The sequence below is a fragment of the Populus nigra genome, chromosome 2, assembly GCF_951802175.1.
Source record: "Populus nigra chromosome 2, ddPopNigr1.1, whole genome shotgun sequence".
NCBI classification, from domain to species: domain Eukaryota; kingdom Viridiplantae; phylum Streptophyta; class Magnoliopsida; order Malpighiales; family Salicaceae; genus Populus; species Populus nigra.
Window position 1 is genome coordinate 42962763 of NC_084853.1, and position 14158 is coordinate 42976920.

A 14158-nucleotide genomic window follows, 5' to 3' on the forward strand; every position below is an offset into this window, starting at 1 on the left:
ATAAATAATAATCAAAATAATAGAGATCAAATTTAAAAAATTAAAAAAAATGAAAGATGAAGAAATTAAAATAATAATAATTAACATTTCATAAATTATTTCAAATAAAATAAGTAACAATCACAAGAATGAGAACCAAATTTGATAGATAAAAAATTTCAATAAAAAAATGATAAGGAAAAGACAAATAACAATTATAAAAATAAGGACCAAAATTAATATAAAAATTAAATTTTAAGAGATGAAATTGAAAAATAAATATTCAAAACAAATTATATATAACAATCAAAAGTTTGAGGATTAAATTTGATATAATCAGCAAATAATGACATTTCTAAATTTTTCATAATTTCCGAAAAGTGTTTTCCACCCAAATTTTTCAAGAAAACACTTTCCTGAAAACCAAACCAAATTTTTCTTTGACTGGAAAATGTTTTCCGTTGACCAACTTTTCTAATGGCAAACAAACACATAAAAGTTTGGAAAGTGGTTTCCCAGAAGGGAAACCACTTTTCGAAAAACAAACACAACAAAAAAGAAAAATATTTTTCTAGAAATCAAACCAAATTTTTCTTTGACAGGAAAGTGTTTTCCGTTGATCAACTTTTCTAATGGCAAATAAACACAGGAAAGTTTGGAAAATAATTTTCTGGAAACTACTTTCCGGAAAACAAACATGGCCTTAACATCAAATCTCCCCCCACATTTTCTTTGAGGTTGATAATTATAAAAGAAAGAGGATGGCACTTGATTTCTAGGATAATACGAAGCCATTCATGATTAGATGGTTGAATTTTAACTAGAAAAAGAAACTAATTTTCTCTATATTAAACTGCTTAAACTTATTAACAAATGTTAAAAACAAATTTCAGTATTTCTTAAGCATACTATACCCCAAGTCAACTAAATCAATCTGTCTAGTATATCCTAAAACTAAAATATAAATATTGGCACCCCTACAATACCCATGTCCATAATTGTTCGGTCCAGGTCTCTAGGAAAAACTCATTGTTAATCCATTTAATATATACCTTGGAATGATGACAAATCAGGAAAAATAATATGGATTAATACATATTAATGAGTTTTTTTAATTGATTTAATAACAAATAGAGCATATTCATCGATTCAAGTATCTCATTAAAAAAAGTTAAATGATATTGTGAAAACATTATAATTTTAGACTCATTTTTATTTTACCTTGAAATAATAATGACGATTTTGTCTCTTGAACCAAAAAACTTAATGCTAGCTATCAAGGATATTAAAATATTTTCACAAGTTACACTAGTCATTATCAAATTGATTGGAAACAAATAATTTTTTTTTATTTTTAATTGCACACTGAAATGACCAAAATATCTTTAGAAACAAAAAAAATTAAAACTAACACAAAGGACATTTTTATATTTTCACAATAGCTTTTTAGTTATTATAATATCAACTAAGAAAAAATTTAGTATTTGACCAAATATAAAAAAAATAATAAATAATTGAAAAGCACAATAAAAAGAAAAAAAATGCTTTAGAAGAAAAAAAACAATTTGATATTTGGCTAAATAAGAAAAGGACAAGCATGTGGGAAGTGCTCAGGCACTTTAGACAGTGTGTGCTGTGTCTCCTAACATTAAAAATATCATTTCACTGTTTCATTGGAATTATCATGTCCTCCTCCCTGTTAAGCAGTGCATGTCGGTATTGTGATTTAGCTTGTCACCAATTGACCTCTTTTTTCTTTTTTCCCTTCTCTTCCCTGAAAATTACAGCTTAACCATCTTTGTTATTGGTATTTCAACTTCAATCCTTATTCTTTTTATTTTTAATTTTTTTTCTTTGAACTTTTTGTGGAAGTCTTATTTGTGTTTAATTTCATCATTTAATTCAAATTTATGGTATTATATTTTTTATTTGGTTCTCATTGTTTTGATTTATAATTCTTTTTTTGGCCCTTTTGTAAACTTATTACCCTGTTCAATTAATTTCACCCTTCAATCAAAAATTTATTTTTATTTTTTATGTATTTTTATCCTCATTCTTTAGATTTTTTTTGTCCTTTTACTAAATTGATTCATTTTTTCAATTTCACCTTTCAATCAAATATAAAATTTATTTTGTATTTTAATTTTGATAATCATTCTTCTAATTTTTATTTTTGAATCCTTTTGTATAATTAAAATTCTTTTTACAATTTCATCTTTTAATATTTGATTGATTAGAAATTGAACTTCATAGTTTTTCTAGACAGAGTGCTTCAGGTCTAATGATCCGAGTCACGAGTTTGAAAAGTTAACACTAGTTCTTTTTTATATAAAAAAAGTGCTTTATAATTATCATTATTTTTTTTAATCAGATTATTCCAATCTTGTGATATGGATTGTGAGTTTGGTGGGATATCCCGGATTAGCTCGATCCTGATTACCCTGGTTGCAAGTTTATCATGGTAAATCGGGTTGAAAAAAACCAATTTTTTAGATATCAATTTTTACTGTATTTCATTCTTCTGTATGTAATGGACTGTGAATTAAGATACATCATTGTTTCCTTTTAGAAATATTTTTGTACCCAAATTGTCTTAATCACTTTTCTTTTTATATTTTATCTATTTATTATTATTTTCTATTTTTTTATCTAATTGAAATAAAACTAGTTAATTTAATTTAATTTTTTATTTTTCTAAATATATTTGCATTACCTAAATGTAAAAAAATTAGTCTAGCGAGTACAAAGACTAGTTAAGGCTATGTTTATTTTCTAAAATTCACTTTTCAAACTTTCCCGTGTTTGTTTGCCATTAGAAAAGTTGGTCAACGGAAAACACTTTCCAGTCAAAGGAAAATCTGGCTTAGTTTTCAGGAAAGTGTTTTCCTGAAAAATTTGGGCGAAAAACACTTTCCAGAAGTTGTGAAAAATTTAGAAATGTTATATTATTTGTTGATTATATCAAATTTGATCCTCAAACTTTTGATTGCTATATATATTTTGTTTTGAGTATTTATTTTTCAATTTTATCTCTTAAAATTTAATTTTTATATTAACTTTGGTCCTCATTTTTATAATTATTATTTGCTTTTTCCTTATCATTTTTTTATTGAAATTTTTTATCTATCAAATTTGGCTCTCATTATTTTGATGGTTACTTATTTTATTTGAAATAATTTATGAAATGTTAATTATTATTATTTTAATTTCTTCATCTTTCATTTTTTTTATTTTTTAGATTTGATCTCTATTATTTTGATTATTATTTATTTTATTTGAGATAATTTATGAAATTATATATTTTTTTTCAATTTCATTCTCATTCAACTTTTTAATTTGTAAGATTTGTTCCTCATTATTTTAATAAAGTTGAGAAAAATAAAACATTAATAAGTTATTTTCTAACTCATTTTTTATGATATAACCAAACACTGGAAAATATTTTCTAATTTATTTTTCATTACACTACCAAACATCAAAAAATTATTTATTTTTTAAAATTTTACTTAAATAAATAATACTTTTCAATAAACAAACGGGACTTAAGATAAGAGTCCAATACTTCACTTGAAACTAATTGTTGAAATTGAATAAATGTTTTCTTCACCGCGTGGACCAACCCTACCCCTAGGTTCAATTCATACCATGATTAACATCACCCGGTAAGAAAAGGAAAGGTGCTAACCATGATACGAATATACTGGTTATTATATTTTTGCTTTTCTATAATGGTCCACTGCATGCCTCAATTTGAAGTTTTGAGCATCTTTTTATTATTTTATTTAGCAATTCCTCTCTTGCATTCTCATAAATTGGTCATAATGCTCGAGATTCAAGGAGAAGCTTCCATTATAACCAGCAATAACTAGTTTACATGTTAGTGTTACGTTTCCACTAAAAACAAATAATAAAAAAATGTTTAGGTAATATATAAATGCTTGATATTATTATTAAACTTAGTTTTGAAATAAATTGTAAAAATTTACAACTTGATTTTTTACCTAGATTGAGTTCTGTTAGGTACCAAAATAATTCATATAACTGGTAAAAAACATAGTTTAATTAAAAAAAAGAATTTTTTTTAATATTGAGAGTAAGATATATTGTATCAACCTGGGTTATGAACTCTATTTGGTTTAAAAACTTTGTTTTTTTAAAATTATTTTTTACTTAATTATACGATAACAAAAATAAATACTTGTAAAATTGAACATAAACTAAATATCAAGACATTTATTTAATGTTGCGATAAACTCATAAAAAGAGCAACCAAAACAATTAATTAAAACAAATTCAAAATAAAAAAATATTAAATGAGGAAAAGACATAAAAATAGAGAAAAAAATGTTAAAAAAAGAGAGAAAATTATCTCCTTCAGTGTTCATATATATCAATAATCGGACTTATTTGTTTTTACGTTTCAAAATTATTTTTTTAAAAAATTAATTTTATTTATTTTAAATTAATATTTTTTTAGTGTTTCAAGATCAGCAAATATAAAAATTAATTTTTAAAAATTAAAAAATATTATTTTAAAATATTTTTAATTAAAAAACATTTAAAAAAACATTTACAGTTAGGCTTTCAAATATCGTATCGAGTTGGCACCGCAATTCTAATTGAGGAAGCTGATTAGCACTAGCCATTACATAAACAAAAACTTTGTTCGCTTATATGTAGATTGTGACCCATTGTAGGCGCTCGGCAAATTAATTTTTTAGCCTAACTCCTAAAAGGGGAGATTATTAATCAAATAAGTCGAGAAATCACAATCATGTACTTCCTCTACACCTCTCTCGTTTTCATAACGTCAGGACCTGAATCCCTGATCTCCACCCCTCCTTTCCATCGACAATGATACACACAGCAACCTAATTTATTATTTATTTAATATATTATCTCAATATCATCAATTATATCTCAAACTTTTTTATCTTATCAATTTTATTCCAAACATATGATGCTCTACACAATATCGTCTACATGTAAATGCTCTCAAATAAGGTACAAAATAAGCCCCAGTTCGCCAACAAGGCAATTTTAGAATGAAAAATCATAGCAGATTTATCTCGAATCTTCTTTTATGTCAACTAATATTCGAGAGGAATTTATTATGATTCAATGCAAGAGTTTTTATTCGGTATAAATTGGAGCTTTTTTGACGTATTAGTAATAAACACAAGCAATTATATACAGATTCGATAAAATCTCTTCAATACCGCTAATAATGGACGGTAGAGGGTGACATTAATTATATCATATCAATTATATTTGAAAAACAAATTGATAAAATAAAATATTTGAGACTCAATTGATAATGGAGTATTATATTGCACGCTAAACTTCTTTTTTTTTAAAAAAAACAACAACAACGTAATACGTGCAATATGTTTTTGTCAGACTTGGTGCGTTAAATTTTATATAGTAATTATATTGTCCTATTATTATGTATTAAAAAAATATGTTTCCTTAAAAACAAAACTCTGAGTCAGGACGGATATATAAATTAGCTAGATTAAAGATTTATTTAGAATTATGTAGTGATTGTAGTTCGAAGTATTTTTTTATTTAGAAATATATTAAAATAATATTTTTTTATTTTTTAAAATTATTTTTTATATCAGTACTAAAAATAATATTTTTTATGGAATAATGTTTTTTTTTTTTGATACTTTGTTTAGCATCTTTGTTGTGGCACGTAAAACACTCGAAAAGCTAATTTTTTATTTTTTATTTTCAATTTAGCATATCCTTGGAGATGCCCTAATAGATTCAATTTTGGCTACCGATGGACAAGCCATCTAGAATATAGTGGTGTCTCTGTCACTTCACCAACAATGGACTCCAGCGACCAGATATATATATATTCAAGGATAGCAAATACAAGCATCTTTCTCTGCCTTTAGACACTTAAATCCTTACTTATTTGCCTCTGGTGGGAAAGGGGTCATTTCTTACGCATGTTTTTTTCATAGCATCACCATGACTGGTCTTTATATATTTCATATACAAAGTTCCTTTTTCTTTTTGGTTAGAATTGTTTTTTTTTTTTGAACAACTTGCTAGCTTTCATTAAATAAAGGAAAAACCTTCTAAACCATCGCGAGAGTTCCAATGACTTGACAGATACTTAAGTCCAAATTAATGAAGATAAATGTAGATGAACGATAAGTATCCACCGCAAGGCCATCGGAGGCCGTGGACGAAGAAGTGGCTTGAGTTTCGAGTAAGAGGAGTCAAAACTCCACGTTTGTTTGTAAAATGGTGGATTTAGCAGTGCATGTCTTGACCAATTCTCAGATTGAAGAAATCTAACATGAAATTCTACGCCTAGCCAAAGATTTAGCTGGACATTGAGTCAAAACTACCCACACACAAGGATAGGATAGATGATAAAACTAAAATGAAAAACCAAGTAAAGTGTGAGGGGGCCGCTGGTTGCAGATCGGAGCAAGCAGCGGCAGCCCCAGTTGAGATCTCGAAGAAGGCTTTTTTTAGAGGAAAAAAAGAGCATTTTCGTTATAATTGTAATGTGTGTTACGTTGGATAGTGGAAGTGCATTACAGTGGATTATTACATCATTGCAGTATTTTTCGGTACGGTCAAGAGCAATTAGCTAGTGGTGATATCGAATCAACCCACCTGATATTGTACTGGGAGACAGGGTTTTATTTTTGCAGAAACCTTCGGAAGTGGCCCTGTCCCCTGTACTTGCTCGGTCTTTAAATCCTTTTTAAAATTATCATTGTAAATTAATTTGCTTTATATTTAATAATATCAGCAATCACTTACAATAAAGATCACCTGATAACTATGGTGTATTAGATCGAAGACGAGAGATGATCAGTACCAGGCGTCTGACGACATGCATAGATTTTACACTTACAAAGAAGAGACATGGACACCGACTCTATAAACTCCCTCGAGTGAAGCAAATATTGGACGGACCGTTTCTGCCCAAAGGAAAAGCAACGGAGTCGCAGATGAAAACATGTCTTTCAATTTCTCCAAAATTTATACTACTTCTTTGTATTCTTTACTCTCCCTGCACAATTACAATTCGGTATAGATTTACAACTTTAGAAAGAAAACCGGATCAACAAGCTTTGCTTATCCTACCAGCCCAAAGTTAACCTGTATCCTCGATTAATTCGGGGAGGTTTCATGCCTTTGCTTTTGCTTCTCAGGTTTTTAACGAACTGGGAAGGAGGAAACCTGGCTGGTACTGTTGCATGCTCAGGTTTTCTACTTGCAAAACAAAGGAAGAAACTGTTTCGGGTTCTTTTTGTTCCTATCTCAATTAAGAAACTTTGAATTTCAAAGTTAAATGTTAAGTTTAATATTAATGATTTGAACTCCTGACATTGTTTTTACAACTCTAAACTTGTAGTTAAAGACATTGTTATGATGTATTAAAATCTTTTAATATATAGAAAGCTAATTAAAATTTATGGAGTGATTAAATAATTTAAATGTAAAAGATAACTTAACAACTTAGGATTAAAAAACTTACATTCATTGGATGATTCTTTAAATGATTACAAACAAACACCGGAGTTTCTTCACGGAAAACATGAACTGATAAATATATTTTTAGTATTTTTTATTTAGTTTGTATGAAAACTACAAATCTACTAGATTGCAACGAAATCTGCAGGTCTACTAGCTATTACAAGGCTACAAACTATTTTACTACTAGTCATATGATTGCTAATTATCGCCAATGAGATTACAAACCTTGGTTTCGAAGATCCCGAGAGGTTGATTCAATTTTTTTTTGTCAATTGTTCCTTTTCTTCCTTCAACCCTGATTTATGTAGGAAAAATCATGGATAATCGTCTGTTAACCACCTACTTTCTCCATCGCTCCTCACTTCAAAGATGTACGATTGAAACTGCTCATTCCCATTATCTCATGTGTTTTAGTCAGTTTCTTTTACAAGTCTGGATCATGTCTTTCTCATAATCTATCTTTTCTTTCTTTTAATCCAAACTTCCTAACTTTTATATATAATATTCATTCTGGTTCAGTCCTTTATATAATTTTCTCTTTTAATTAGGCCCGAATTTATTTTGATAGTAAAAGAAAATTACTTCTCTAACTAATTTTACTATGTAACAGAAAAACATTAAAAGAGTTTATTCTAAAAAACAATTAGCAACTCCTAAATATATTTTTTTTATATTAATTTTTTTTTTATTTGATCCGGAACTTGTGACAATTATCTAATATTTACAGTACCATACAAGACTAATTACCGTCTCTTTAATTTTCCTTGTTCATACAAATCAATAAAAACATGCCTTTTATTCTAGGAGAAATTAACTCGAAAATTACTCGATACAAGTACCAGTGTGGAAATCAGTAAGAAATCCAAATCCAGTAGTAGCTACCTTCATCATTGATTCTAAATCCACCCATCGTATAATATTGAAGGTGGAACCAGACATCCAAGTGGATAGATACAGCTAAATAGTACAATCATCGTACCCAGGAAAAAAAAATCGATGGGCAAGATTTTATGGCTTGTTCCTATGAGGAGGATTTTTCAGAATTTTCTGACTGGGTGGCCTCATTAGCTATCAACTCTGAAGATAAATAACAGATTTGTAAATAATTCAGGCTGAAGCGTGATGTTGTAAGAACAAAATTATAGTCCCAGTGACTCTTACGTCGGTTGCGAATTTTGAGAAAGGAAAAATGATGGACTTCGATGTGGAGGATTTTCATAATGAGAAGAGTTGCCTTGTCTGTTTGGTTTCAGGCAATGTCATTGGTCAAGCGCATGCCTTGTTGCCATGTATTTCATGGGAACTGCATTGATAACTGGTTGCGTATGAGTCATTACTGCCATGAAGGATGGAGAATTCTGTAGTATTTTTCACATGGATGTTTGTTATGTTCTTGTGAAGCACTACTATAGATCTAAGATGGTGTATGAAGGCAAGCTGTTCTTTCACTAGATAAATCAGGATATAAAGTAAAGTTCGAAAATAACTGTGCAGTTTAATTGACGCATCGATGAAAAATCCATCATTCATACGCCATTGTCACCATTATTCGAGCCTCAATGTGTTTAGGAACAGTTCTCATATCCATCATGATGCTAAAATAGCAAAAGCCAACAGCAAAACATTTGGCCAGGCTACCGAATATAAGGCCAAGAAAAACTATTCCAATTCCAATAGAAACAAGGCAACTGGATTTTTAAAGTTAAAATGAACAGCTGTTGGTGCAGGTATCCATGCCCAGATTCAGCTCAATATGTTAGGCATCAGGTAATGGATTTACCAACCATGTAGAATCAGTATTTAGAAAGACGCTTCAGATTTCAATAATGAACAATGCAACGTGACTTTCTTTGTGCCTGTCTGTGGATCCATGAGCATGCGCTTGGGTGCATGTGTTCGCTCGAGTCCGAACCCCTACTTCGGATCAAATGCTGCAAATGCACGTAACTTCTACTTCGAAAGTAAATTTGGCCACCATTTATAAGCTTGAGGGACACCTTTCGGGTTTAGGTGGGGATAAATTCACACATTGGTGTTATCACCAGAGACACAGACACATTGACCATCTACAAATATAATGCCAAAAATTACAAGTGATAAAGAAATATAATTGACGGACCTTTTATTCTGAAAGTTGTTGAACAAAATATGCGACATGGAAGATTCTAAATTTTATTCGGAGTTTCTTATAGAGAAGATTCTAACTTAAGGCATATCAACGGTCCACCCCCCTCCATCAACCTAAAAGACAGCTTTAGAAGCCCTTATGCGAGATTTCTGGCCCTCCAATCTTGCTTCAAGCAGCTTTGCCTTCAGTGTATTTTCATTCAAGTCCCTTGTTAGTTTTGAGGAACATTCAGACTTATCAAATTCTGGGGATGTTAACTTCGACATCCATTGTCGCACTGGACTAGCATGACCACCAAATACAGGTTGAGCACAAGCATCTTCCTTGAAATCACTGACAGGATGAATTTTATCACCCTCGGATGACAAGGAGTGATTTCTTGTTAGGGTATCAAGCACATAATTTGAATTCAATCCATGGATCACCTGTTTAGTTTTCCTTTTATGGTGACCATCTTGTTTGGCTTCATATATATTGGATATACCTTGGCTCTCTCCACTTAATTCAGTGTGCCCTCTATCTGAAAATTGTGTTTTGTTTCCAGCCATGTAGTCTTCAAACTGCACCTGGAAATGGGCTGGGTTATGAAACTTAGTATTTTCCCTGGATCCAGCCATTCTCTTCGTAGAATTTGATTTCACTGTTTTTTCAAGATGAATTTCTGAAGCATTATCTGCTTGTTGTTTAGAGTTGCCTATAGTTTGTCTTTTACTTGCACTGTTTAGCTCGAAACAATGTGAATCACTGTCAGTAGAATCATCATCAGCTGCATCTTGAGGAGCACTTGCAGCCTCATTCAACAGATAGGATTCCCGTCTTGAGCAGTTTTTTATCCCCTCCTTCTCGAAGTTTCCATCTTTCTTCAATTCAATGGAGAGTCTAGCTTGGAGAAAGGTTTCAATATGGGGACCTAATTTGCCAACAGGATCGTTTTCAGCTTCTGCTAGTTCCATTTGCATCCGCTCATCAAGCCATGCTTCTGAAATATGGAGAACCAATCGGTCAGTTTTTTCCCCAGCTACACTATCCATGTCAGATTTGTGCCTAAGGGACCGCACCTCTTGCTCATAATCTCTTATTCCTTGGGCAAACTCATCACACAAATTTTCCAACAAAAAACATGTTTTCCTTTCTCTCTCGAGCTCTTTTAAAGCATTACAGAAAGAGTATTTTACCTCAGAAAGCTCTCGAGCTAGCTTCCGGTGGAGGCTCTCTGAGTGCTTCCTTAACTTCCTCTCATCTTTCAGCTCTTCTTGCACTGACTGAACAGCAGATTTGATTCGATCTTGCTCCTTCTTTTTCCTGATAACTTTATCTTCTGCAAGTTGCTTCATTAAGTGGTCCATTTCTTGTCTATTTGCTTGCTTCTCGTTCAGCAAATCCTTTATTTGTGACTGAGAATGACCCAGTTCCATCTTTAAAGCTCTTAACAACGACATATTGGATGCTTGTTGTTCTTCAAGACTCCAGATCCGATTGAGTACCTTGAGCAACTCCGTTGATGTCTTAAGACTATAACTTGACTCTCTCATCCTGTCCCTAAAATCTGAAGAACTAGTAGGGGTAACTGCAGGGTTATAAAGTGCCACCTGTGGAAAAGAGCCACTTCAAAATTTGTTACAGAAATACAAACAGGGGAAAACAAAAGGAAATAATTCAGGGAATCTAATGATAATAAAAGAAATAGTGACACTAAGCAATGGAACTTCTCATGGAGTTCAACTTAGAAACATAAACAGTGTCCTTCTCGGAAGCATGCTAGATTAAATGAGAACCATTAACAAGATAAAATGCCTAGTTCATCAATTTCCACTTCAGTATGACTACTATGATTTTGGGTCCTTGAATTTCTTCTGTTCATGAAAAGCAACAACAAAAAACAGCACGTCAGTAGTCTCAAGTTTTATTTGAACATGACTGGTAATCAGATCCTTTTTATTGTACAGATAACTTTTCTCTGGAAAATTTCAAATTACAGGAATTACATAGTTGGATATGTTTAAGTTTTAGTTAATACTGTGAGTTTTATGTAGCAATAGCATAGCTGTCTAACTGATGATTGCAAAGAGAAGATCAGTAGAGGCATTCAAGTTCATTCCGTCAGTCTATATCAACAGACAAGACAATTTCCTAATCAAGATTCCCACGGTTACTCCATGGTTCGTACATAGAGGGAAACCGTGTCCTAGAAGTCACTTTTGAACTTCCGTGGATTGCTGAATTTACAAAAACTCATGGGACACTTAATTCCCACTTCTTTTAATTTCCTATGTGCACAAAATCAATAGAAAAACTGCAGAGGGATAAAGGGAGGAGAACACATATATACCTCCATTGGGCCATCACAACTTGCAGGTGATAGAGGCCGTAGAGCATTACCATTTCTTCCATCTGGTCGATGGTGTTGTATCAATGACTTGGTAACATGTTTCCTCAAGGGACTAGCACTTGCTGGCTGGAAATATAAGCACAAGGATTAACTAATTTGTGAAAATTACAATACTCAAAGCTAATTTATCATTAAGTAAGGATCCGTTGACAAAATATGTAAAAGCCTTGTTTCCCGAAAGGAAAAATAAAACCCCCCTAGATAATGACTGCAATTCCTATGTTAAACAGTAACTCCAATGTATTCTTGCTCATCCAGTGCAAGAGGGAATTTCATCTCCAAGGAACCAAACTAAGAACATCAATGGCAAAGACATGTATTCTACCAAAACAAGAAAAAGATATCATTTATTACCTCAAAACATTTGATATATTACCAGAAGAAGGTAGACACTTCACTTCCAGCCATATAACAAGAATCAGATTTGTACGTTTTGACGCTCTTATATTAAGACTATCACAACAAGTAGCAAGCAATTTTACACTCAATGAAGATCAAAATCTGGTACTAGACAACAGCTAATCGCATAACCAAAGGAAAAAAAATAAAATATGATATGATATAATAAAAATAAAAAGAGAACCACCAAGACACCAACAAGCAGAAGCCTGATAAAATTGTCAGGAGAAGGCCCTGGTAAAATTAGGAGGCGGCATGTCTTATTGCAATTGTATTAGCTAGAAGTAAAAGGCTGAAACTATGGAAGCCACTAACACATACAGAAACTCAATTTGGAGTCCAGAAGATGAATTTAGGAAAATGAAGTCACAAGACCCCAAAGAATAAGCTTTTCAACCCAATCATAAACTACTAAATTGGAGCATGAATACAACGAATTTGTCCGTGGGCCACCAGCAAAAGAGTAGAAATCATAAGATAAATCAATTAAAATATGTTTTTAGAAGAGGCAATCTGCGAGTAACAAAGCCAAAGGCAACAAGAAAATAGGAAGAAAAAAGCAGCCAAGCCATCAGACTCGAATAATGCTCTTTTCTGCATTAATTGACAGTTCCAGTTCCTCAACTAAAATGCCAATAATATACTACAAAAAGATCAAGAAAACAGACCAACCAGAGCACAGGACAAACAAGCATGCAAGCAAAAACCCCCCAACCACCTAACAAGTAGAGGCCTACAAAAATCAATTGAAGTTGGTAATGGCAAAAAGAAAAAACAACTAGATAAACCAGCCAATCACAAATCAAAATTAATAAAAAAATCGCAATTTCTTTCGAACTTAGTCATAAATCCCATCAAAATTATATATAAAAAAAATGCTTAGAGATGGTTAAACCTGATCAGGGGGGCTATTAGGAGGATCAACTAAATGAGTACGTGGCTCAAAGGCCTTCTTATCTTGGTGGTGGTGGCTAGGGTGAGCTCTTCTACGACCAAGATTCTTGTTCATTTTAGACGCTGAGAGGTGAACTTGGGGTTGAATCTCCCAAAAATTGGCACAGAGCTTTCTAGCAGAGACAGTAGTGGTAGTGGTATTAAGGAATTCTTGAATGGGGTTGCCGTTGTTGTTGTCATTTGGAGAAGGAGAGAACTCAAGTCTCCAAGTAGGTGATGGGGTAGATGGGCCTCCTCTTTTCCCTACCTGCAGTACCATCCCTTCTTTCAACTTTTGTTTACTCTTCAATATCTCTACTTTCTTTCCTTCTCTCTCCACACCTTTTTCTTTTCTTTCCATTTCTCCCTTCCAAGTTCCTAACTCTGGGTTCTTCTCTGTTTCACTCATCTAGCTTGGTATGCAATTTCAGTCTGAGTGAAGTTTGGTCCTTGTGTTTGTGTGTTTCTATTACTGTGACTTGTAGCTACTAGCTAGAGCTGTTAGCTTGCTTCTCCTTGCTATGTTTCAAGTTCTGTCTTCAGTGTTCAGTGTCTGACTGAAAGTTTTAACTTTACATGGGACCTTCTGGCTTTTCCGTCCTTTGCCCCTAAACTCTAGCCACCTAAGCTCTCAGGCTGAGTTGGATTCCAACTCTTTCATTATAGAAATGTGCAAGATCCAAGTGGCATGCAATAGAATGAGATGCGAAAAAATAAAAACATTTGCAATTGCTTATCTGGTAATCTTTCCTAAGCTAAGGCATGAATTGCCTTATCTGTAGACAGCTATATTTCAAAATGATTCGGAAGAATGAATA

At 32.0% G+C, this 14158-nt stretch overlaps 1 protein-coding gene across 1 annotated transcript; it reads right to left on the reverse strand.

The window, feature by feature from the left end:
* Positions 1–9578: 9578 nt before the first annotated feature.
* LOC133681898 (uncharacterized protein At5g41620-like) lies at positions 9579–14045 on the reverse strand. The gene is made up of 3 exons (XM_062105085.1): positions 13303–14045; positions 11949–12074; positions 9579–11208 (listed from the first exon to the last, which is right to left on the reverse strand). The coding sequence occupies exons 1-3, from the start codon at positions 13747–13749 to the stop codon at positions 9733–9735; spliced, it is 2049 nt and encodes a 682-aa protein (XP_061961069.1). The 5' UTR covers positions 13750–14045; the 3' UTR covers positions 9579–9732.
* Positions 14046–14158: the final 113 nt, after the last annotated feature.